This window comes from Lipophrys pholis (assembly GCF_963383615.2).
Source record: "Lipophrys pholis genome assembly, chromosome: 15".
Classification (NCBI taxonomy): Eukaryota; Metazoa; Chordata; class Actinopteri; order Blenniiformes; family Blenniidae; genus Lipophrys; species Lipophrys pholis.
The window spans coordinates 7,889,122-7,915,713 of record NC_137642.1 but is presented as its reverse complement, the minus strand read 5'-3'; the positions used below and the strand labels follow the sequence as shown (position 1 = coordinate 7,915,713).

The 26,592-nt window shown below is 41.9% G+C and overlaps 2 protein-coding genes across 2 annotated transcripts in view; one reads left to right on the top strand and one right to left on the bottom strand.

Moving 5' to 3' along the window:
- The first annotated feature begins 1,673 nt into the window (after positions 1-1,673).
- LOC308120678 (gremlin-2-like) lies at positions 1,674-9,230 on the top strand. The gene is made up of 2 exons (XM_080481437.1): positions 1,674-2,045; positions 6,980-9,230. Exon 2 carries the CDS (start codon positions 6,981-6,983, stop codon positions 7,557-7,559), a length of 579 nt encoding a protein of 192 aa, XP_080337563.1. The 5' UTR covers positions 1,674-2,045; position 6,980; the 3' UTR covers positions 7,560-9,230.
- Positions 8,320-26,592, bottom strand: part of fmn2a (formin 2a) — a gene marked incomplete at its 5' end in the record, with an annotated part of 39,870 nt that continues 21,597 nt past the window's right edge. The window contains 10 exons of the mRNA XM_080481426.1: positions 8,320-9,308; positions 9,585-9,666; positions 10,968-11,117; positions 12,114-12,165; positions 18,575-18,667; positions 20,783-20,903; positions 21,553-21,612; positions 22,333-22,479; positions 22,589-22,718; positions 22,809-22,900. Of these exons, the coding sequence (XP_080337552.1) occupies positions 9,282-9,308; positions 9,585-9,666; positions 10,968-11,117; positions 12,114-12,165; positions 18,575-18,667; positions 20,783-20,903; positions 21,553-21,612; positions 22,333-22,479; positions 22,589-22,718; positions 22,809-22,900 (954 nt within the window). The 3' untranslated portion in view covers positions 8,320-9,281. The remainder of the gene's footprint in view (positions 9,309-9,584; positions 9,667-10,967; positions 11,118-12,113; positions 12,166-18,574; positions 18,668-20,782; positions 20,904-21,552; positions 21,613-22,332; positions 22,480-22,588; positions 22,719-22,808; positions 22,901-26,592) is intronic.

The following is a 26,592-nucleotide window of genomic DNA, read 5'->3' as shown; positions in this document are numbered from 1 at the left end:
ATACCATATTTAAAGACACTTTTACTTACTTGTATTATTAAAGTTGGCCCTCTATCTGTTGTTACGGCTTGGCTGAGATTCATTATTATTATTATTATTATTATTATTATTATTATTATTATTATTATGTTCATTTCAGATACCTTTACATGCACTTTACCGTTCCTCCACTAGAGGGCGGTACATTATTTTCTTCCTGTTCCCTCCGTCAGAGGCCTCTTTTAAAGGACTGATCAGCAGAAATGCAACTTAGACAAATGAAGTTTTGTCATGCAAAAGTGTCATCATCTGGTTTTTCTGAAAGGGTTATTGTTCAGGCTTTACTCTTCTGAGGTTTTCCAGAGTCTGTTGATGCTTCAGCTCTTTGATGGCAACACTGACAGCACAGTGTTTTCAGTCTCTGTGCCCAGTGGTCAGCTCCGTGAGAGCCACAAAATAGACAAACATCATTGTCTCAGTTGCATCAAGGAATGTGCATTGTGGCATTTCTTCTTCTTCTTTTTTTTTTTTTATTTCCAAAGTGAGCTTTTCAAGGGTGTCTGGGTAGATGCATGCCACAATGTATGGAGGGGTGCTTATGGGTTTTTTATGGGTTGATGTGGTCTTATTGCCAATGAGAGAGGGGAGATGTTGGTGATTATAGTTTCTTCACATGCTGGCACTTTATCATCAGAAAGTCAATGTCATCCACCTTTCATAACCGTAAACGGCCACAAACACGGCTGTGGGTGGCTGTATAGATTATTAGTTGATTACTTATTTCCAATGTAGTTACATTGCTTTAGTTTCTCAAACATAAATAACATGGGATAGTAACTCTCACATTAGTTGTTACCGTGGGACTCTTTGGCCTGACCTATTTATATTCACGTCTGTATTACTGTTGTATTGCTGTGATACATGAGCTGAGATGCGGCTCAAAGACTGATTCACTCATTAGGCTGAGCTACAGCGAGGTGATTGGGTTGTAGGAAGATGCTGACTGAAATCCCGAAGAAGCTGATAAAAAGCGGCCGAGATAAACAACTAATGATAAGCTGACATCAAGACAGTCTTATCAGGGTGAAGTAGCATTTAGAAACTGCTGCATATTCATCAGATGTATGTAACGATAGTTAATGTTGATAACAGTCAGACGTCTATCAGATTGCCGTCGTTCAAGCTCAGGATTAACGATTCTATTAATTAGGAGTTTAATGAAAAGGTCACCATTAATTTTACAGTGAGTGGGCTTTCTGGCTGTTCTCATGTAAGATAAAAGTAATGAATAAAAACCTCAGAACAACATGAGTGAATATGAAAAATGAAAAAAACTCAAAGAACTTTTAATTACTTAACTACAATTAGATGATAATAATCAGTTATTAAAGTGTTAATGCCAACAGTAGCGGTGTTACCATAACACATTACAAGTTGTTTCCAACACAGGGGATCAGTCACTTTGGTAGGTTTGGTGTGTCATTATTGCTACAATGTATTTAATAAAACATAATCAGGCAGTCAGAAATAGACACAGATATCAGTGGGGGGAAGGAGACTTCAGTGAAAGAAGTGAGGCTTGATTCACACAGTGGCCAGGGCCAATAGGAAAAACCCTCCCAGTCTTGAGGAGGGAAAGGGGGTGGTGGGGATTCAAAGTAAGGCAGGCTTTACCGTGACTCAAACACTCTCAAAGACAGACTGCAGACAGTCTCCACCAGCACTAAGATACGGGCTTACTGTGACTGAACTCTGGAGCTTCTCTCTGAAACTTTGAAAGAACAGAAAGACTGAGGCTGGGAAATTAGACTCAGTGAGGAAAGTTAGAAGAGAGACGAGTCGACCAAAGAGGATGGAAAACTGAGTGCATCCAACAGTTTGTGTCTTTAGTTGGAGGGGGTGGGGAGAAAAAAAAACAGGAGCAAAGACAAGCCTGAGGATACTACAGATTATGTTGCCATGGAAACCAGAACTTGGAAGCGGACACAAGGACCACTGAAGGCGGATGATCTGCCTTGACTGCATCCTCGACAACATTAATGTCCATCTGCACACTGTGGTGACAGGTACACCAACTTTATACTTGTTCATGACTCTTTGCTCTTACTTCATGATATTTACACTTAAAAGTTACGTTTTTAAAGCCGCTTAAAGAGTTCCTATAAACAATTGTAAATGTTCGATATTATTACTATAACCAGGTCTCAAAAGTGAAATTCATTGGATGTTTGTTTATGGTAGTGATGCTAGTGTGACATCTGGTCATTTCTTTGTCTTAAGGTAAGACCTAAAACTGTAGTGCGTGAAAAGGTTTGTATCTAACTGGAAAGTTACCCATCTTAGAAAACAAATGTTAGGGACCCACGTTATTCATTGTTGATAGGTGGGCTACATATCAGAATAGCATGCACTCATTCTAATACCATCTCCTCGTTCATTTAATGCAAAAAGCCAGATAAGGATAATCACCAGTCCTTGTTAAACGTAACACAATAATTCAAAATGTGACAATAAAATATTTCAAAAATGTACACATCTGCCAAATATGAGTGTCTAAAATAATGCTGGTTCAACATATCCCACGTGAGTGTGAGACCCAGTGAGTCAGTGAGTCTCTGAATGACTAAGCACACAACCGTTTGATTGGAACAGCAGTGCTTGTTCAGTGATGGAGTATTTCTGCCAACAGTGATGGTTTGATTCCCACTGAGGCCACCCATTGTAGAAATATACCCCTTCAAGGCACTGAAAGGTGTTCTGGATAAAAGCGTTGACTAAATGACTATAATTAGTGGCTGGAGGTTTCAGGTAATTAGTGTTGTGAGTGAGAGAATTAGTGAGCGATGACAGCATATTGTACATGCACCTTCGTGAGATTAGGAGTCAGGTTAGGTTTTTGTTTTTTTTCTTTTTCCATGAAATAAAAGAGAAAATCATGTTTGTAAGCAATCTGTATTCTATTATTATAGAAAATTATACATTTGTACAAGTGTATGCTCACGGATGTGTATGTGTGTGTGTGTGTGTGTGTGTGTGTGTGTGTGTGTGTGTGTGTGTGTGTGCGTGTGCCACGGAGTGCGTGCAGTGAATGGTGGGGAGTTTGCCTTCTGATCCTGCTTACAGCCCCGGTGACTGCACCACCTTGTACAATCTGCTCTGATGTCAAAGAGGATTTAGCACATAGACACACTGTAGTTCCTTGAGCTGCAGGAAAACACCTCGCACTCTTAAGGCGCCACAGACAGTCAAAACTGGTGTTTGATTGAAACCTCAGCGGGTCTGTTAACGCGCAGGGTTGACGCTACACTAATCATAAAGCACCGTGGGGCTACCGAAGGAAAGCGGATTAAAGTGGGAAAGTAACTCTCTAAACTGTTTTCTGTAGACATGAAATGTTTTTAAACCAATGAAATGTGTCACACAACAGGTACTTGAACACTTAAACACGCGGTGACCGGCGAGTGCACTACTTGTGAAGTCATTCCGAGCCGCCACACATTTCTCAAAGCTTCAAAACACCAAGGTCAAACTGAAATACTGCAAGAGACATCTAAATCATTTCCATTTGATGGATTGGTGAAGCATTAATAATAATGGCGTCTTAGAGGCTGTAATGATCTGGAACAAGCTGATACAGACAACAAGCATGACACTGTCAAACTGTGTGAAAACAAGGCCTTTTCAATAACCTCAAAGCTCCAAAAAAAAAAAGAAATAGTTTCCCTTTAAGTGTAAATGAAAGTTGGTGTTAATAGCTGCAGCTAAATAGATCATCTTGATCTGCAATGGAAACCCTGTACTATCATAGCATCTCTAATTGCTCTTCATCCTCCAGTAAAGCACTTTATGTTACTGAGGCGAAGGAGTTGCCTGACATTCTTGCCAGTACTTAACTTGGAAAGCATTATATCTGGGCTGCTAGTCATTATCAAGATGGATTGTGGTGACAAATGGCTGCCCAAACTGCCTAAAGCAGCCTCCTGGCAATGTTGGCATTAGACAAATTTACACAGCAAAGTCCCTAAGAGGAGCCCCCCGCCCCCCCAACCCCCAACTGTTAATGAGCCAACAGTGAAGCGTAGTTTGGGAAAATACAATCCGCAAATGCAGATAATGACATGGTTCCTCTTTGTGTAATTGGCTCCGAGTGAAAACATTTCATTTACCTCTCTTTTCCTCTGTATATCCTGTGTATGTGCGTCTGAGACCGTGTGTGTGTGTGTGTGATTACACGCACAAGTGTGGTCACATACGTGTATGTGTGTGTGGCTGCCCTCGTGTGATTGAGGTTTGAGCTGCACGGTGAATTAAATGCAGTTCTACTGTAATTAACTGCACTTACCAGTCTCTGTATGAGACTTTCTGACGCACCAATAATTGAGGCATCAGGTTTTGTTTGTTTTAACCTGCCTTTGAAGACATGCTGGGAAGATGTTTCACATGGTTTAGCTGGAGTACATCTGTGTGTGTACAAATTTGAAAGCCTGGAAAGGATTCACATTTCTTTATTCAATTATTTCCCCTGAGAAGTTTGGAAATATTGAAATATTTCACAGCGAGTTTGGTGATTTGCAAAACTAAGTTTGTTTTTTCATTTCACCTAAAAATTTGGGGAGAAAAAACCCCCCATTGTTATCCAGACAAAACACATTACTATGGTATTATCATGCCATTCTAAAACACAACACACAACATAACAAGTTCCCACTGATGATAATAGTTGTTTTTTTGAAAAAAAAAAAAGAGGCTTGTGTCTAGCTCAGCAGTCTCTCTGGTATTTGCAATTTCATTAGAGGTTTGAATTTTGGACCCAAGGTCTGCCACAGTTCAGTGAAGCATATCCAAAGTATTTGTGGTTCTGGTAAAACATAAAGCTGTGTTTGTGGACAATATTAGTGTGTAGCAGCAGACAGAAAGGCCCATTTCAGTTCTGTCTCGGCATTAAGACAAAACCACAGTCTCCTTCCGTCTCCGGGACCGTGTGGTGATTCGTGCTGGGCATCGAAGAGAGACGGAGTGACACACACACACAAAGAAACATTTAAATACAACCATGACACAATGCCCGATAGGTCACGTGACGGTTACATACCTTTGGCATCTGTGGCAAACTCCACCGTTTCCTTAACAGTTCTGTCCTTCTTACTGTATGTCTAACCCAAACACTGAGCCACCCATCTACCTCAGTGTTCCCCTCAAAGCACCCGAATCCCCACCCCAAAACTGCAATTTGTCTTGTTGCAGAGATTGATGAGAATAGTTTGGCAGGGCCGGTACTATCATACTTGTGCTGAGTTCGGGGGGTGGAGAGGAAGCGCGGCCGCTGACTGTATGGCCCATCAGTCATTCCCTATGTACACAGTTGGTCAGGTCATCCCTCCCGACTCCCCAGGGCTATTCAGACTGCAGCTCACAGGAGTCGCAGGGTGCCTCTTCAGGAGACTGATAGCAAGAGAACGGGGAGACAGAGAACAAGAGCCAACATACAGAAGCAGGGTCTGTTCCTCTGCACTTAAATTCATAGTCAGCAGGAATGAAATGCCTCAGTCAAAGACAAACGAGATGTTGTTCTACATGGAAGGTGGATCAGTGGAAGATGGAGTGGGGTCGTGACTTTCTGATGCAGTAGGTGGTGGGAGGACCCAGTGGGAGCTTTTCGCTTAGTTGTTCTAACTCATTGATGGGTGGGTGTGTGTGTGTGTGTGTGTGTGTGTGTGTGTGTTGGCTTATGTGAATGTAACAGTGCATGCCGAGAGGAGAAGAACAGTGTGCATCCTAATAAATATATTCAAAGAGCTGAAACTGTAAATGTCTGTTGAAAAAAAGTCTTTATGACACTGTTACATGTTTTCTTAATGTCCACTTAAAAGGAAAGCAAGATGTTCAAAGGAAAAAAAAATATGCGGGTAAAATTACTACCGCGTTTCTGCTTGACAAACAGCTGCTGTCTAGCTTATGGAAACTGCTGCCGGGACGCTGATATACAGACTGGAGTGCTCATTCGGTTCGGACAGAGCCGCCATGACCTCGGGGTCAAGGGCAGTAAGAAAGAGGCTAAAAAGCAAAGTGGATTATGATAAAGTAATTTGTCCCATGTCAGAGTGAGTTGCAGGTCCAGGAAAGGGAAGAAAAAGGAACATACAAATTTGCGCCGCAAAGACGAGTCTGCGAGCAGCCAATGGCCTTGAGGCAGTTTGGTTCCCTGTCAGAATTTCTGACTTGATGTCATGCAATGCTTGTCAAGAGGCAACATCTGCTGAAAAGATGCTTGAGCGATGGTCAAATATGTGCTGGCGTAAATACCGGCAGCGTGCACGCGGAGGCTCCATCCCGAAGAGCAGAGGAATCACTTCTCCAGATCGCACTCGGCCTCTGGTACAAGCATGATACGGTCGACACCGTGGTGATTATGGACACGACGGGTCACCCTCAGTTCAGTTGTCTCCACAGTATATCACCAAAGCGTAGAAGGGTGGACTCCCAAAGGGAGCGGTGCAGTTCCCCAACTCTTCCCCTAATAACATGCAGATGGGCCTCTCTAATGCTTGTTTACATATCTGCGGCATAGTTCATGACTAAAGTAAGCAAAGCCCTAATTATTTTACCCAGCAACGGGACCAATAAAATCAACTTCCCCTTCTCGTTATGGGTGTTTAAGTGTATCCTTTGATGGCAGAGCTTTGTTTATTTTTGGGAGAGCTGCGTAGCCGAGAGGAAAGCAAATCGAAATAATGACACAGAGATGCTGACAAATGGGGGCCCTGGTGATGGATTCATTACCTCAATGATGCCTGGAAGGCTGAGCTGCAAAAGGGGCTTTGACACAAATACATATTCAAACAATTGCAAGTATGATTGGAAACAATAAGAACCAGGTTAACGTCTGTAAATCCGTCACCAATCATCCCTTATTGCCTGTTTTGGTGTCAAGTGCCAGTGTAGGTAATATTGTTTTATTTTTTAAGTTGTATTTCATAGTCATGTATTTCTCCGTTTTCAGAATGCTGTGGAGAATAACTATCCCTGTCATACTTGCTGGGGTGCTCTGCATCTCGGCGGAGAGCAAAAAGCCGCGGCCCCAGGGATCCATCCCGTCTCCGTACAAGACCAAAGGGAACCTGTCCGCAGAGCGTCACCACCGGTTACTGCAGCAGAAACCAGAGGTGCTCTCTTCCAGCCGGGAGGCCTTGGTCGTGACGGAGCGCCGCTACCTCCGCAGAGATTGGTGCAAGACCCAGCCTCTCCGTCAGACAATCAGTGAGGAGGGCTGCCGCAGCCGCACCGTGGTCAACCGCTTTTGCTACGGCCAGTGCAACTCCTTCTACATCCCACGCCACATGGGGCCAAGCTCGGGCCAGGGACAGAGTCGAGGCCAGGCTTCAGGCTCTGGAAGGAAAAGCCACAACAAAATCCAGGAGCCATTTCAGTCCTGCTCCTTCTGCAGGCCTCATCGCATCACGCAGCTCACAGTGCAGCTGGACTGCCCGGACCTGCAGCCTCCTTTTAGACACCGGAAGGTGCAGAGGGTCAAACAGTGTCGCTGCATGTCTGTGGATGTGAGCGGCCACGGAAAGCTGTGAAGGACCACTTACCGATCAGTAGAACTTGAATGGACAGGTGCGTGCAGGCTTTCACAAACTTTAGCCAAGCGGTGACTTTCAGGCGGAGCAAACTGCATCGTGTCGTACAAATGACGACACGTCCCGCGATGAAGCGACATGGAGCTCAAGAACTCAGCAAAGATATAATTACAGACTATCAGCCGTGCTCAGTTAAAAGAGACAGACTTGAAATGACAATGCAAGAGACACTGATAATGAAGCTGCCAGTATTCAACAATGAGATTTCTTTCCTTTTTTTTTTTTCTTCCTGGTTAGAAAAACGCCTTCAAGCACTTAAATTACATGAACATTTGGGACAATCACGCCGATAAGGCGACATATTGAGCAAACTTGACTGTTTGAATGGCTCAACCACTTGAAAGCCTTTTCATTCATGATGAACTTTCCCAGTTTGATGTTCTACAAGCATTATATCCTGTATATCTTCTGGCACTCACGTGCATGGACACACGCCCGGCTGTATACTGTCTGTTTGCCACAAGTGTACTAACCAGAAGGAAAACATACTGCAGCATATGTAATGGAGGTGCAATGCATTATATACAGTATATATATATTTTAATGTGTGTACGAATGTGTATGTTGAAATTATATTAAATCTATTTCATATATAAAAAAAAGAAATGGTGTTTAGAGTGCATGTAGTTCTGTGCTCCTTAATACCACAGATGTATCAATGAGCTTCAAAAAGAAAAAAAAAAAACAATCAACAACAGCTGGATTAAAAACGACGGTAATTTATTTTACTCAATAAATATATTTTGCATGCTTGGAGATATTTAATCAAAACAGATTGTCGGTATTGCACATGAAAAATCACATCACACGGCCCGATGGCTCGTTTTATGTTTGGGAGTTTGAACCAGCAGGAAAGGCAAAACTGTGTGCATGTTGACCATCCAGAGGGATAAAACAACAGTAGGAGTGTATCAAGTCAAACCACTCAGATATATATATGACACTGTGCAAGAGGACACATTAAAACACTTTAGTGTTGCATAGAAAACATTTATGGAATCATCACTCATCTCTCATGCACACACAATTACCAAAAGTATATATATGCACGTTTAAGAGACTCCTTTACTCTGAACATTAAAATACAGATATATCTCAAAAAGAAAGCTCTCAGTCAACCCATTCACAAAACAGTAAGGCACGTATTCTTCTGCAGGTAATTCAATATAAATTAAGAGTGTGCTTTTTCATCTTCAACAGAGATGTGAAGAGGAAATGTTTTTGCTCTCCTATAAAACTAGCAATTTAAAAAAAAAAAAAAAAAAAAAGCAAACAGACTACAAATCACTTACAAAATCCACAGAAAGCTTTCACAAAGCTCTACAAATTTCAAAAACCAGCAGGAGTTTTCAGGGATTTTCTTGCAAATGGCTTTTAGCCTTTAATTGAATTAGCTGAACAATGTATTTTTGGTGGCGACAATTGATTTAGTTTAGTTTTGCCGAGTGCCATGAAAGGGTGGCTGCGAATGAAATGCTTCATTCCACTTTCAAACAACATAATATCCACTCTGAAACAACTGAAAATAAACAACAGCTCTAAATGGAGTGAAAACAAATAGTGGAAGCAAATGAATGTTAAAAATGACTCATGAGTCACGTCAGATTGTACAAACAGAGCTTGTGCAATAGGCTCGGTGATGATCATTTTCCATTCTCTGCCTCAGATCTTCTGACCAAGCTTGGCTTTCTATGGAATGAGAGGAAAAAAACAAAACAAAAAAAAAACAGGTCTTGAGTTATTTACAGCTGGCAGCGCTGGCACTCATCCTAACATGTTACTGTAAGAGCCGGGAGCGTTGTTTCTTAACACCCTGACAAGCATTTGTAAGCAATAGAGTCTGCGAGGCGGCAAGACAATTTGCATCTTCTGAGGAAAGAGGAGGGCAAGTACCGCGAGAACAAAATGACCAAATAAAAAACAGATGGGGCCATACGGTAAATGACAAAAAGTAAAAGGACATACTATTCCTGTTGCGTGTTTGGGTTTCACATTATAAGAAGCCTTCTCCTTGGCCTGTTTGAAGCACTCCTCAGCCATTTTCACTCTGGAAAAAAAAAAAAAAGATTAAAAAAAAAGACCATCAACAGTCGGAAATAATAAGCAAATAATTGCCAGCATTTACACAAAACTACTACAATTTATTATGTGGACTTGACAAATATGCAAACTGTTGTGAACTGCAAATTACTTTTTGATTGAATTGAATGGTTTCTGGGCACAGGCTTCATTAAAGTTAATACAATTTAGCGTTTCACCAGTGACGCAAAAGAAAGACTTGGAAAAATACAGGCTTTGACCATCCTGGCTCTGGCCGTGTGGCATTTGAACATAATGATTCTGGTTTGTCCGAGGTCCAGTCCTCAAGTCGAAAATGTTACAACTGCACCCTGAAGGCCAACAGTGTCAAGACTCCTTTGTTCTTTTTGAAGGTGAACGATCAGCACACTGGGATTTAGTGCACACAACCATCTCCACCAACAGCATCTCAGCTGGGCCTTGCTGTGTGGAGTTTACATGTTCTGCCTGTACGTGCATCCTTCTCTCCCAAGACTCGGGTTTCCATATGCATCTCAGGTTAATTGGTGATTCTAAAAAAAAATAAAAAATGCCTGTAGGTGTCAATGTGAGTGTGATGGACCAGGAGAGGGACGGACTCACACCTTGACTATCCTCATTAAATTTACACCAGCATTGCATGTCTGCATGCCCAAACGGCATCGGTGAGGATTCGTATCTATTAAAGTGACTGAAGGAAAACCAGCAGAGAGAAAGAAGTGGGCTGTTTGCATATGGAAAAAGGGCAAAGAGTTAATGCTTTCAAATTCTTTTTTTTCTTCTATTAACAAACAGCGCCTATGACATCTTACCTCTCTTACAAATATCTTATCACCAATCAATCTTCATTGGGAATAATGGACCAATTTGCTTTTTGTTGACATATGCAGCAATATCTTTATATCCATCAAGACCACTGGAAGCTAACTGGATGCGGCATGTGTTTTTTGCATTATCCGGGGTGAGGACAGAGCCCGGGGTCACTCGCTTTCTTTTCCCCTTCATGAATTTGAATGAATCCGATAGGATCTTCAGTGAACACAAGATGTACTGCAAGTTATTAATGGTTGGGAAACTTAGGATCGGGGGTGGGGGGGATTCTGAATGCAGAAACATTTTTGCATCTGTAATGACATTTTCAGGGTCAGAGAGTGGCTCCGAATAGCAGGAAAGCAGAAATCCTAGCAGGTTTGGATTTCCAGACGGCAGTATCATCCAGAGGAAGGTGTCTATATCAAGAAAAATGTCACACGTTCATTCAGGACGCTTATCTCGCCATGCCGTACTCACCTTTCTTGTAGCATTAGCTTGTTGTGCTTCTTCCACTGGTCTTTAAAATCTGTGGAAAACTCGTGCCAGAGAGAGAATAATGTGCTGGGAGAGACTTCTTTCTCTCCTGCCTTGGGTTTAACTGAGAAGGACCCACTCAGCTCCAAGAAACTGAGGACAGAGAACAAAAACATTACTTCAGGACCAAAGTATTACAACATAAGATTACAGAAACTTACACCGGTTGTTGTGAAACCTGGCAGAGCTGCACAAATACGCCAAATATGAAAGTTAATCTTGGAATAATATGTATTTTCAGAGATTTTATAGTAGAGTTAAAAAAAAAAAAAAAGAAAGAAAGAAACCAAAGCCAATGATGACTGTGCATTTCAGAGAGCATAAAATGTAATTACCACCACAAAAGCAGCACAGTCATTCTATTTTCCTCATGAACAGCTTAACTTTCTGCACTAAACAACGAGGCTCAGAAACTTTTTGCTATGTCACCGCCATCCTGGCTGCATATAAGCCTCGAAGATAGTGTGTGTACAGACCTGTGTAAGCTCGGATGATGAAAAGTGTAAAGAAACAGTGCATAACAAAAAAAAAAAACGACAAAGGCAAACAGAGAAAGGCCTGCGCATGACGGTGGGTGACACGCGCTAAAGTGTTTAATGTGTCGGTCATTTGCAGTGGATCAATACAGCCGACAGGTCGGGGTCTCTTTGTTTGGAGTGTGCTATAGGAACGCATTCCTAGCCAGCAGTAACAGAAGCCTGGAGCCATGGCTGTCTACTCTCGCTCCACTTAGATAAACAACATAGACACCGCATAGGGGGCCTCCCGTCTACTGAAGGCCTGGCATGACAGCCCGCACCTTCCATGTAACTGAAGGAACCAGGAGTCATAAATATTGACAAAGCATTGAGATTATATTTCTTCACTGCACTGAGAATGTATCACTTTAAACTGGATTGGATTGCATTATCCTTTACTTTAAAACTATTGCTGCTTTTTACACATGAGAGAAGACCACATTGAAACCCACAAAATGGAACAGAAGCGGCTCCAGTCATTTTTTCATTTCTTTTTTTTTTCTTCAAGATAGGAAAATCTTTGAAGATGAAAAAAAGAAGAAGAAGGAAAAAAAAAAAAAAAGGCTCTTACATCTTCTGAGTGTCGGCCAGCTGCTTTTCTTGCGTCTCCAACTCAGTCTTGGCTGGGAGGGAGAGAAATATGGGAGAATAAAAGGAGCACATCGGTAAACACAAAATTTCAGCATTGACTAAGAAAAACAGATCTTTCACCGAGAGTGTGACTTGTATATACGAAAGCATTCGAGATGTCACCATTACTTAACTCGACAGTCATCTCCAGGGTCAGCAGTGTGCCAACCAGGTTATTAAGTGTCGGGATTCTCTGCAGTTGCGCAACTGACAAATGAGGGCTGCACATGACAAGTGCTTCTTTGTGTGGCGTGGCTTCAAATGGAGACGGATGACTTGTGTGCACATGCGTGTGCTTGTTTGCGTGTGTGCATGAGAGGTGTAAGAGAGTGAAAGAGACAGCGAGGGGCTAGAACGTGGAGTTGGACATCCTGGGACATATTAGATATATTCGGCCGAGGCCTTATCTGGCTGTGCCATCAGCATCGTTTTGACTGTTGTGAATTATGATATAGGAGAGCAGCAGTGAAATGCGACAGCCACGGTTAAGAAAATGCCACAGGTCAGAACTTATCAAATTTCAGATCCATGCACTGATTTCTCGGCTCATTTTTTTAATACAACAGCAGTGGGAGAGTTGATCCAGCTGTATTTTCCTACGCCGGCCTGTATCTTCACATCGCTGCCGCATTAACGTCAACAGGTTAGATATTCAATTCTCTTCCACACAGCTCCTCCGTCCCCTCAAGGTCAATAATCTGTAAACGACTGCCTTAAACTGTCAAATGATCAGAAATGACCTATGGCCTCCACATGGCTTTCCAAGACCGACATGACAGTAGACGGGACAGTGAATCTTTCCTGGCACAAATCAGTTTTCTGCTCTCGCCCAGGGAATATCTGGTTGCGATGTGTAATTGAAACCATGTCCACTTTTAAAGATCTCGGAGAAACCCCCTGAAACCAGTGCTTCACCGTTCCATGGTGCTAAATCACTCTGCAGGCAGCAATCATGCCTCTCTCTCGCTCTGCTGATGGCTCATCAATGAATGATAACAAATTGATGAGTAATTTGAAAAGGGGATTATATCAGAGCTGAGTGATGTTATTTCAACAACAACAAAAGCCAGAAAGGGTAAAATGCTCCAATATAAGCCAGGACAATGAGAAATTCTAGAATAACTAAATAAATACATATTTCCGTGTTGCGGAAGTATTCAGTACTCAATCAATTTTGTTACATTATTATCCAGTTGTACCATTGTGTTGATATAGCGACACTGTGAATTAAGATTACTGAACAGAGGAAACTATATTTTCAGATTCAAAAACGGTTTGAGGAGCACTAAAGACTTTAATTACTTTTGTTATTGCATGGACATCAACAAGTGGTTACACATGACGGGACTACCAGAATCCGTTTAATATGCAAGTTTGGGGGACAAAGAAAGGTTTTAAATTGCGGTCCAATGTTGATTTAACCACACCTTCATGATTCTGTATTTGTTGCTGGTACAAAATGTAGTGAGAGTTTGACATGAGTCTTAATCTCTCTGTCCATCAGAAACAGATTATCACATGGCCGGTACTCTCTGGCTGGTCATATTGACTCCATCAAAGGCCTGCATGCATGAGAATTTGTGAAGCGAGCGGAGAAAATCGAGCTAGACCAAACAGCCAAGCTCCAACAAGTCCGCTCCCAGTGTTATTCTGTGGTTAGTTTCATGGTCAGAAAATAAACAAAAGCGGTTTAAACTGTGGAGCCAGAAACAGTTTAACCCCAGGCTTTTTAGAAATTACAGAAATAACAAAAATAAGACATTTGGCTGTTGTTCTTTTTTTCACCGCTGCAGAAGAGGAACCCCAAGAATCCCGTCTGGAGCCTTGTGAGTCACATGTCCATGTTATAGTGCTTACATTCTGCTCCAAGAGGAAAAAACCTCATCATTTGCATCAAAGAGAGAGTTCCCATATTTCTCTCAAGCACACACACACACACACAGTGAGAGAGAGAAAGGAAAGACAAGGGGAGAGGTGGAAATAGGAGAGATGCTTTCATCTGCAGATTTCCTTTAATATGGACAGTGAGCATTACGGCTGCAGAACATATGCTCCATATTATTCTCTCATTTGAATACAAAAGCAGTCGGAGAGAGGCCGGTGAGTCGGGTCCTTCAGGAAGATTGGTCACAGTCAACTGAATGTAGTCAGGGTCAAAGCCAGGGCTACAGCAAAAAAAAATTGAAATAACCTCTTAATGTCAAAGTAAGCAGCAGGAGCAGATCCTTATGCAGTTTAACTGGATCAGAATATCACAGCATTGCTGTCGACGTCGGACTACAAAAACAAATTTGTGACTGCATGACTTCCAGTGGACAAGACAAATAAACAACAATTGTATTTTCAGAGGATTTTGACATAATATTTAGACTACGAATGCAACACTCCTCAGCAGACTGAAATATCCCAGAAAGGACTGGAATCAAATGTAGCATCCTTGGCGTTTTTGTGCAGAATATCTACAGCAGAAGTGTCAAACACCGAGCTCGCGGGCCAAGACCGGTGTTCAATCAGGTCCATGGAGTGAGCTTCTAAAATATAAATAAAACAAACAAAAAAAAAACCCACAATAAACTGCGATTTATCAACAAAAATGACATCTGGTTCTGAATTAACCCATCGGGCACACCAAGCTGAAAGCCCAAAGATCAGTTAAAGTTAGATACATGATTGCTCGAAAATCTCAGTCTGAATAAAAACTGTCTGAATGTAAACACTGGGGAAAGTCAGATTTGGGTTCACGTTCAGTTTCAGGTGTATTCTTATTTGTTTGTACTCAAATTAAGGAACCGTTTCAAGTCATAGGTTATTCTGCTATTATTTAACCTGTCGTCCCAATGAAAAACTAAATGGTGTTCATGTGACTGCTGAACTAAAATGACCGACGCCCCTGATAGAGAGAGTTATAAGGAAAGACTAGATCACAATTTGTTGCAAATATTTATGGGCAGGTTCCATTTGCACTTTATACATATTCCAGCTGTGAACATACATGATAGGAGACATGAGTTTATAATTAACTTTGGTGTTGTCCTCCAACTGAGGCTATTCTAAACGCAGAGATTCATTCTCTTGCTATAGGTAATAGACATTGATTGCTCGGGCCATGTGAAAATCTTGATCGTTGTAAAATTAGAGTGGAGAAACATTTTTTTCTCGAGCAGGTTTGAAACATCTCTTCATCTCCTGGTGATATTGAGGGAACACCCTTTCCACATCATAATGTTTGTCTTCCTCCATAAACAGATCTCCTTTAGAATACCAAAATCTGCAGCTATTTATTAGAATTTTATCAAAATTTGTTTGATGAAGTGGATCGACTTTGCGAGGACCTTACCACGAACACCTGCCTCTGCAGTAATCACTTTGCACCAGGTCTTTTCGCAAACCGTCATCAGAGGTGAAAAGTATTCATGAATTAAAGAAAGAAAACACTATTATTCCCCTTGGGGAAATTACTTCTGAGTATTTAACCGATCCTATTCACAGTACATATCACTATATGTACTGTGGAGGTGATGGACGTCAAGGTCCTTGTGCAAGGACACACAGTGGTGACCTCTGTGGGTTTTGAACCTGCAAACTAAGGAGCCATGTTTACTTCTTTAACCTCTAGACTACCACTGTCCTCTAATAGTTTCTATTATTGTAGAGTTGTAAATAAACTCCCACATGAGTCCTTATCATCTGACTGCCAGCAGCAAATATGTGCCCTTCAAAACCTTAACTTATCATAAGTTACTGTGTATTTATAGGTGCTCAGTTCGCTGAAACGGCTTCGACAGTCACATTTTTGTGATGATCAATCATTCAATCTGTGTGTCTCTCTGAGTGGCCATTTACAAAATGTAAACAGTTTCATCAATAGCAGTCTGGTTTCAAGTAACGCTGTGCAACTTTGTGTAAAAATAATCAAATCTGATCTCAGCGTATGAACATTTTGGGGGAAAATGCTTTGGACTTTCTTGTACTTAGCCAGTCTCCTTGTGAATCAACAAATCCAGTGTTTTGAACTGGTTGAGTATTTAACAGAGTTGGTGGCTGAAGTGTCACGCAACTGTATACTGCATGTAGGGACTTTAGATATCATGTCACCGGAGTCACTTTCTATCTTCTTAAAACAATATGCATGCGTCAATAAACACATAAAACAAGTTTGTACTTTTTTAAATTTCATGTTTACACAGCAAAGTTTTGAAAGCGATATCCGTTTACATGGAAACTGCAGAAACACTGCAAACGACGTAGTTTCATGTCGGGCCACCAGTGGGTGCCGTTTGTTATTGTGATGAAACCACACGCACTCGCACAGAGAACGATACGCTATAAACGTTAACAATGGCGAGTACACAGACGTTTCTATGGACAGCTGGCCAAGTTGGATTGTCATTATGGGTGACTCACAACTACAAAACTACCAAGTCCCAGGAGAATCTGGACTGGAAGTCATGAGACTCTGGAGGCCACCATTCTTGTTATTGTCAATCTACTCCAACATGTGCAGAAGAACTATGTAGTACGGCTGTGGTGCGCATGTGTATCGCAGTATTTCAGAAAAGTTGCTTTTTCTCTCAATTTCAACAGTTGGAGCATTTTCAAAAAGTTCCACTTTGGGCGTAGTTTTCAAATATTTGCATTTTTAAGGGCTCCGAGGACCACTTTCATGTATACCGGAGAGGTAATCATGAAGGTGCAAAGGGCAAATTTAGAAGGTACCTGCATGTATATAGCGACATTCAGGGTTCCACCCTGGACACGAGACACTTATATTGCTTCTTTTTTTCTTTTTTCTTTCCCTTGTCCTATTCGGCAGCTTGGTCAAACAATATGATGTGATTGAGAGCTTTCCAGTGTCAGAACAGTTTTTGCTCTTGCAACAGGAAGAGACACTTTTATAGCTTCTAAAACTGGGGCATTTGAATAGCAGCTGCCATGTCTGCCTCGCATTGGCTTGTAATGTCTTTGGTCATTCACACCATAACCATCTGTTCAACGGTCTGACTCAAAAATCATAAGCCATACCACTTTCAGCTTTGTTGCATTAGGAAAAGCGTCTAAGATGATGGACAAGGTCATTTCCCCAAAAATAAATCAGCATATCAGCATCATTATTGTGGGCATTCACTCCAGAGAAAGCTGTGTCTGTGTTTAATCTCGTGTAGGCAGTTCAAGAAGAAGTAGCCACTGATTCAATAATCAGATACAGCACTATCTTTGTAAACAGAGCAGTATGAATAGTTTTTAATTGAGTGAGGGACAAGAGATTAAACCACAAAGTGTGCTTTCATTCTGAGAGCCAAACAAACCATTTTATTTAGCTTGGAAAAGTAAATTTAAACACAAAAGGGACCAGAAATTAATGAAACTCCCCCCCAAAAAAGGGCTCAAAGATACTTGCAAAATCTCTTGTAAAAGTCGCATATTTGGTCACAATATCAATATTCATAATCAATTTAACAGGCTGCAAGGCAGGTTCAAATGAAATTTCAGCACTTGAATTAAAAAAATAAAACATACTCATTTGGAAAAAGGACAGATGAGGACAGAAAAAAGAGAAGAAAAAAAACCACACGACCAAGTGCATAATCCATCAAAACAGGTCGTCAGACTTGAAACAATAGCAGTAAGTTATTCAATACAGGCTGGAATAAACAGAGGTCCCTATGGAAACAACGCTGAGTGAACTTGTGTATATCAACTTGAAAACAGCATGAAACAGATCTGAATCAGAGTGCCGGCATACGAAACTTCCATCGATTTGACTGATGAGCCGCTTCACATGATCTCACAGCACAGAAGGTTTTTCAGGTTAGATATGCCAAGGATATATCAGCATGGAGTACTTTCTGAAACTGAAGATAAATTATATCCCTCTTAAGTTTTTAACTCTTTGTTTGAACAGAACAACCACCTCTAGTTTCATCCTAACATAGCGACCGGAGCCGACTATATCAGATTTTACTTTTCCTATGCGTCTCCGCATCGAGCCATTATACGTTCCAGCTGAACACATCAATCTTTAAACAAGTTGCAAGCGTACGCTTGCATTAAAAGGGGCACAATAATTTCTTTAAAACACTGGAAACTTGAGGTTTACGCAAACATCTGTTGTACAGGACTATTCGTTGAGTTTATTAGGCATTAGATTGGACCATTTATAGCAAAAGAACAGGGTGTACAGTCCTCCAAATGCACTTTGCAGAAAGCGCTCAAAATATTGAAGGAACAGGTCACCCAATGCATTGATGTGATGTCACATATTCGGAGACCATTAACCAGGTTTTAACAACATGGACAATGTGTTTCATTGTCGTCTTTATTGGAAATAGTTCAAAAGAAAGAAAACACCAAATGAATACACTTCCGAGTGAAACTTTGGTCAGTCACTTAAAGAAGACTTACCTTGATTGAGAAACTCATCCATCTTGTCCTTGAAGGGCTGCAGGGTCTCTTCAGACGACAGCTTGCATACTTTCTCTGTTTCAGCTGAGCAGGCTAAAACGACAATGAGATGACCATGATCAGAGCGGGTAAAATACTCTTCCAGAGCATTGATGTCTTCTGCAGCCCTTCAGCTATAATTACAAACTCAACAATGCACTTCACCCGAGCACTTTGCTTTGATGGATTTCTGCCGACTAGGTGTCAACAAAGACACAATGACTAATAAGACACCCACAGGAACCAGTAAGGCCCAGGCATCGATCCCTGGAGGAACTTATCATCACGCTCTATCTGCAAGCTCAACACACACACGAACAGCTCAAGGCCGTAGAGGTGGAGAGGCCACGAAACACTTACAGGAACAGGGACGTTGGGACTGGGCAAGTGGTAATTCATAGACCATATGGTTCCCCTAACTAAAGAGCTACACAGCAAGTTCCCTCTCCACGGCAATACTTGCTGATGTCCTTCGGGCCAGCCAAGGCCATTTCTACGCCGCCTACCTATCGGAACCCCCCACCGGGAACTGTCATCGAAGTCCATGTCTGTTAGAGCGCTCAGCTGGCTCCGCGAGGTAATGAAGAGGTCTGCAGGTATAGCATGTGATGATGTATTTATGTACGGTCAGCATGTGCCACTGCCACTGGGGTTGAAAGTCCGCTTCCCTTGCGAGCAACTCCATCTTTATGAATTGCAAATAATGAACAGCCTAAAGAATCATTATGGCAGAGGAAAAACAATATTTGGCAACACGGTTCAGGCGCTTGATTGGTTTAGCAGCAAAGATACATAAAACATGATAGAGAACAGACCAGGTTTGGGGAATTGTCCATCAGGCTGAAAGGACACAAACACATGCACACTCACGCGTGTTTCCCCCACCCTACATATGTTTGCTCAAAAATACACAGTCATTTTTTACCACTTGTAGGCCCTTCAGTCCTTGGAAAGTGTTCAGAGGCAGAGTGCTGAGTGACATGAGACAGCAATGAAAGTGAGTATTTCCTAACTGCCGAATTCATTAGGACACTTTTCACTCAACCAATCAGTCTGCGCTGTCGAGCGGAATCCATTTTTCCATACTTTTCTCCTGCAGCCTTCATACACAGAATCCCAGGATGTTCATTCTTGCAGTTTTCTCCATAAGCCATACTAATGTTCAGTATGTGTTAAGTATTTGTTAATTAGAAGAACGTAGCACAAGGTCACCACATGAAAAATTACTCACAATGCGAGAAACTGGTTTTAACATCTTGAAATTTCAAGGCTGCAAAAACTCCTCAAATTACGGAAATTGTAAAAAAAAAAAAAACTAATTCATGTTGAATGTCGACTGCCGACACTAATAATAAAACACCTTGTCAAGTGATAATATGCTCGTAACAAATAACCTGCAATAGTAGCAAATATATCATTTTCTATGACTGGCTAGTAAAGTTATGGAATATATTAATCATGCGTATCAGTTCAGAAACGGAGCAAATGACTAATGAAGGAATTACAGTAAAAAAGAATTGCCATTAAATAAAATCAGTCCATGAATGAATCATACAGTATTTAGGACCCCTGTGGGTAAAGTGATGACGCACAACATCCACCAAGACATGCGGATACACTCTGAAACCCACTCTGGAGCCGTCTTGTTGTTTTCTGTTGGACTCGCAGGTCAACGAGTTGATTCAGAGCTCGAGGAGAGACTCTCCCAGTTCAGCTGATGAACCTCGATAATGTACGCAGGTAGTGGAAGTTCTGACCTTTTCCTCATCCATATTTTGATCTCTGTTTCACGAGGACAATAAAGGCACGCCAGGTCCAACAGGAGTCTACATCTGACAAGTCACATCTGCTTCCAGTTAGCTCGTCTGTACGACAAACAGATGCTATCTCTCTGTTGACCCGCCTCTACAATCCGCACATGACCATAGCTGGTCAGGTTGGGGAAATTATTTTCCATTGTACTCGAGGATACTGTGTGCATGAATTAAAAACATTTTATATGGTCACATAAACAACAGTGCACAGCAATTTGGCCGCGGTATGAAAAAAAAATGCTTGTTTTGAGACAAACAAGTTCACAACCATGTAGGTTTGAATACTTCTTTTTGACGTGCAGTATCCATAACTTTGAAAAGAAGGGAAGGCTTGAATTTGAGTTGACGACCATACCGTTAAGGTCTTTCCTCAACTTGCGGAGATCTCTTTGAAAGTCGTCAAACTTCATCTGAGAGGCCTGGAAAAGGTCCTGGGGCTCAGGCAGAGGGTAGACGCACGTCTCCCTGCCAGCGTCCTGGTAAAGAATATCACACATGCATGCAAAAACGTATATCACGCACAGACACCCATATGCCAATGTCAAAGTCAATTTTCCTCACATAGGAAAGGGGCCTTTCTACAGTGTACAGAATAGGCTACATGTACATATCAGCAGTCCAAACATCTCAGAGAAGATACGAATGTAAGCTACAGCAGATAATGAGTATTAAGACACTACATGTCAATTCACTCCATCATGGTTACTACACAGCCATTATGAGCGCTCCAGTCATGTCATGCAGGTTGATTTTGGCAAGCAGTACTCCTGAGTTCATCTCATCTGGAGAACCTAATTATTTACACTAGCGCTCCTTTGAATGCCGTGCCAATGAACAGACTGCAAGTTTGAATGAAGCCAGACCAAGGCAGAGTGAGAGTGGGAGATGAAGAGTGAAAGACAGAAAGAGAATTATAAGAGAGAGCCAGAGAAGGAGCGAGAGAGAGAGAGAGAGAGAGATTTGTTTCTGCGGCAAATGAGGAAAGGAAAAATAAATAATTTGATAAAGGATAAGCCATGGTATCCTCTGGCAAGAGAGGAGATGAAAAGAGAGCTCTGGAAGGATTTCTAAGCAAATCAGAGTAAAACAGAAAAGTGATTCAAATAAACAGGAACCAAAACATACCTCATCAAAGTGCCTTAGATAGTAAGCAACAATGTAGGACAAGAGACTCTGGGAGTTATCCTGAAAGGAGGAAAAAGATCCAAATAAATAAACTGAAATCCTTTTATTTATTAATTTAATCATTTTCGAGCAGGACGTTTTAATTTGTGCGGGCCAAACAAGAATAGAGACAGCAGCCTTAGAAGTTTGGGAATAAATCATGACACTGGGAGAGTAATACAAAGAAACACAACCGTGCTGGTCTGGCCGTCATAACTCAACGGTTGGTGGAAAGTTTGATGGTCTTTATGGATACCTTACTCCATCAGCCACCACAAAAAAACACAAACCACTGTGGCCTTATATGGCAGTGCCAAGGGCACACGGAGCCCGTCGTGATATTGAATCAGAACAGTAAACACAATGGTCTCCCCTCTAAGTCTGCACAGCTAAGATCCTCATATTTGGCTCCAGTTAGGCTGTTTTTTTGGGTTTTTTTAACAGAAACTTCCCCATAAATGGAATAATTTCAAAATTAGAATCCAAATAAACACTGAGTCACAGTTTACTTGATCAAATCATATTGGGGAATCCAAATCACAAAACGAATGCTCATAAATCACACACACTGGCCCGCCAGTTGTCTAATGTTTAACTATGATGGATATATATATTTATTTATTTGTTTTACATTTCTAGTGCAGTATTTCCAGGATGCTTGTAAATAACACATCTGCTCTTGTAAAACCGGTTGATGTTTGCTTAAGCTCCTGTGGCACACACACACACACACACACTCACGCTGCTTTTAACGTCTTTCAGTTTTGGCAGAATGTCCAAGGTGAAGCCGTCTGCTTGCCCTCGAGAGCGATTACCTCCGTTCATGAAGTTGCCAAAAGCCAGGACCAAGCCAAGCACCTGCAATACGCACTTACTACTCTGGAGAGTCTAAAGTACAAACATACACAACACACACATAAAACATGCGATGAAGATACGAAGGTTCGTCGGAGTGACGGAAAATAAAATGTAATACATGACAGAAGGGAAGGGTCACCTTGCAGACTTTCTGGAGGATTTCTATTTTCCGGAGGATGGAGGTGATACATTCATGGAAGGTCGACTGAAACAGGATGCAGAACACCCGTTCAGAGAAGTTGGGGATTTGCGATAACTGGAGGAGGAATCTGGTGAGGGACGAGAAAGAACAGTCACCACTGCAATGACAAGCGATGAGATGAAGTTAGAAGATTGTGGAGGGAGCCGCTGGCTCTTACTGTTCTGGCTTGTCCAGTGGTTTGGCATCCTCGTTGTCTTTGGTCGATTTAATGTGCTTTTTGATGCTTTCCATCTCATCACTTTGAGCTCTCTGCAAAATGAAAATGCAGATGCGAAGACGCGTTGCACATAGAAAGCTGAAACCCACATAAGCAGTTATATCATGGTACAAGACAGTACGAATGGGGCTACGATGAGCCGTGTCACTCAAATCAGAAACCTACATAAATTCAATTTGCGTTTAGTTTGATAAAAACGGAACGTTTCTCATACATAAGGTTATATATTGCCAGTAGATGGAGCATTCCCATATGTGCACAATTTTTAGATATTGGTGTGACCTAGAAGAAGACCGTTTCCAAAACATTTTATTATTGCATCCAGTAAACTGTGATATAAATAAATGTGCTTATTAGATGTGAAATCAAACCACAACACATCCATGGAAACAAAACAAGAAGCGAGCTCTGTGTCACACCAAGTAGACTCAAGCAGTAAATACATTCAGTCATGCAAAAGAAATAAGTGGAAATCGTTGGCTTTTTTTGTTTTTTGTTTTAACAAGAAAACATTTGATCCTGCGGAAACAGATGAACTTAACAAATTTAACACTGGAATCGCATCTTTATTCAACAGAAATACCAAAAGTTATGATATTCTTCCGTGAGCGAAGCGTGAGTACTTGTAACAAGTGGCCTGTGAGGATAATAAAAGAAATAACTTAATTATTTTGTGGTCTGTTGTTCACTTGTTTGTTGTTCTCGGTTCCATTCTTCTCTCTCCTTACGATCCAGATGGTCGCCACTTCTGAGCCTGGTTCTGCTGGAGGCTTCTTCTTGTTAAAAGGGACGTTTTCTTCTCCACTGTCGCCTACGCTTTCTCATGTGGGACTCTTGGCTTTTTTTCTTTATTCTTTATTTGAATGTTAGGTGCTGCGGTTGTGTGTGCAATTGTGCTATATAAATATATAATAAAACTGAATGGAATTGAATGGCCGCACTGGGGCATAGGGGTTAGCACTCTCGCCTGTTTCCTGTTCGATTCTGGGCCTGGAGGACTTCCTCTGTTAACTTTGTATGTTCTCCCTGCATGGCTTTCCTCCCAGATTTTTCTGTTTGGGGTGTATTGGTGTCTCTGAATTAGCCGTAGGCATGCATGAGAGTTTGCTCGTGGTGGAACTGTTCTGAACTGCCGACCTCTCCATGGTGTCTGCATTACATCCACTGCAAACTGGGATCAGCTCGAGCCTTTTTGGACAAAGATGTTCGAAGAGAGCAGAGAAGGTGAAAGAACGGATGGAATTTAACTTTTTAATTTCCATTTCAAGCAATTGTTCACCAGCTACTTTACTTGGAGGTTTCTGGTGCATCAACTACCCATTAAGGTATGAGACGATGAAAAGAAAACCCAAATACCTACATTTTGACAACATTCAAACTCTTGATGCTTCACTGCACGTACCCAAAAGCACTTGAGCTAGATTTGTTTTATTAGCTTTTTGTTTGGCTCCTTGATGTCATCATGCATGATCTTGAGCATAAAAGAATCCCATCATATTGCATTTTGTACGTAAGCTCAAACATATGCCAGCGTATACGGTGTAGGTTTTTAGAAATGCTGAAGAGTTTTCCTTCAGCGAGACCACATTCCTGACTGTTATACCGCTGCCAGGCTCTGGACCACAGTTTTATACAAGGTGGTTTAAAAAAACAAGCCAGAAATGCCCCTTCATTTCACAAGATGGAAAGACAATAGATGTTAATGTGTCTGACGCAGTCAGGCAAAACAATGAAACCATCCCCAGGAAGAAAATGTAAACTTGTCTTCAGTCCCTCCAGAGCCCCTGGACCCCCAAAGTCTGGGCCCCGGCAGCCCGGTCCCTCCCTCCATTTCTCTCCATCTCTCTCTCTGGGGTTTGGCCTCGGCATGGATCAAACACCAGCATCAAACGCACTGAGGGCCCGATTAGTATTCTACACACCGCTGCCTTCTGTCGGCGAGGGCAAGCGCTCCTTCGCCTTCTCTTGAGATGTTTTCAAGTGTAAATATATTTAACACAAAGCAGATCCTTTTCAAAGGGCAGCAGCAGAGCCCAGCAGTGTTTGGTGTAATTGGGGACAAGTAGGCATTAGCGTGTGATCTTTGAATTGCTAGGGCATGTTACAGTGGTTGTTAGCATGAGAAATTCAGTTCCATGTGGAATATCAAATGCAAAAGAAAGTAGGATGATATTTGTGATGCCAGAATTCTAGTGGTAGCCAAGTGGTATTCATTAGCCAGGTTTCTAGTACAGAGCTAAACAGAGCCAGACAGGGCTTAATCACTATTTATGTCACTCAATTTTACAATGAAAAAACATTTATGAGATTCTTTGTGCATCAAGATGCCACAGAAAAGACCCTAAATGACAAACTACATCATGTACAGAATGAGTAAAGTACGTGTGGGCATCTCCTAAGATTGCCCTGTGAAAGAGTAATAACATGGTATGAATTGAGCATTTGCAGGGTATAAATTCAAAAGATTTACAGCTTCAACTGACCCCTGTAACATTTAGCCACAGCAAACCAGAAAGAATCAGAACTTCAGACGAGCAGTCTAGGCCCAGATTACAGCTTGTGACATTACAGTGAGGGGAGCAGTGTCCCACTATCACTCTGACCCCATTAATGGCAGCGGCTTATTGTTCAAAGAACAGGAGTGGCCATAATCCGCAGCTCATAGACTGAGTGGCTCTGTCCCTGCCTGAGCACGTTCCCGTCTCTGTGTGCGCAAACTGTACAGCGTGTGCACATTTACTGCGGGTCAGCATGTTTGTTTGCGAGCTTGTTTGTGTGGGTGAGAGAAATGGAGAGTGAGCGAGAGCAGTGTGTGATCGAGCTGCTCGCGCACTGAGCGAGGGTGTAACCATTAGAAGCCCCTCGCATTCCTCAAGACAGGCTGACTGTGCTGCCAACTGTGGTTTAGGGGGCTGGAGACCCACAGACAGGATGGAGTCTCGCAATACAAAAGAGAAACAATTTGGCTCCTTGACTCAATAACATAGCCTTAGGCCATAACGGGGAGAAAGAAAGGGAGAGGGAGCGGGCTTGAAGTCTAGGGGTGAGTGGAGAGGTTAGAAGACTTTTGATCCTAAGTTATGACACATTGGTTCATAACTACAGCTTGTCTCAAGCCACAGTCTCATTCCCATGATCAACATTATTAATATGCCTCTGGCAGCCAAAGGTCTAGGCCTCTTCTGTGTAGTTGTGCCAAAAAGCAATTCACAGGAATTTCACAGCATCTTAAAACTGTATCGCAGTTGAAATGTGGAAAACACACTCATTTCCATGTTCCATAATTTACTGACCTGACTTCGAATGGGTCCTGAACCGCTTCCACTAGGCGGGGGAGATTTCCTATCAGTCAAAGTTGATGAATATGCATTTACTGTATGGAAGGAGTCCTTCATAGCCAAAATGGAGACATATTGGAAAGTACTGATGACAGCCCCGTAGCTCTTTGCTAATATTATACGATACAATGCGGTCGTTCCACATAGCACAGCTCAGCACAGTCTCCCCTTTGAGAAAACCACACCAGCACTTTGAAGAAAACTGTGCGACACAAATACTGGAGTTTCTCAACTATCATTTCCTCTTCAGAAGGGCATGACAAAGGTTGAGTCAAGCAGCTCTGGTGTGTAGAAAACATGTTTACTACGTAAAAGCATTGGTCCCCTTCCAGGCCAGCAGACAGACATGACTGACTGTGGAGCCAAAAAGCACACATACCAGTACG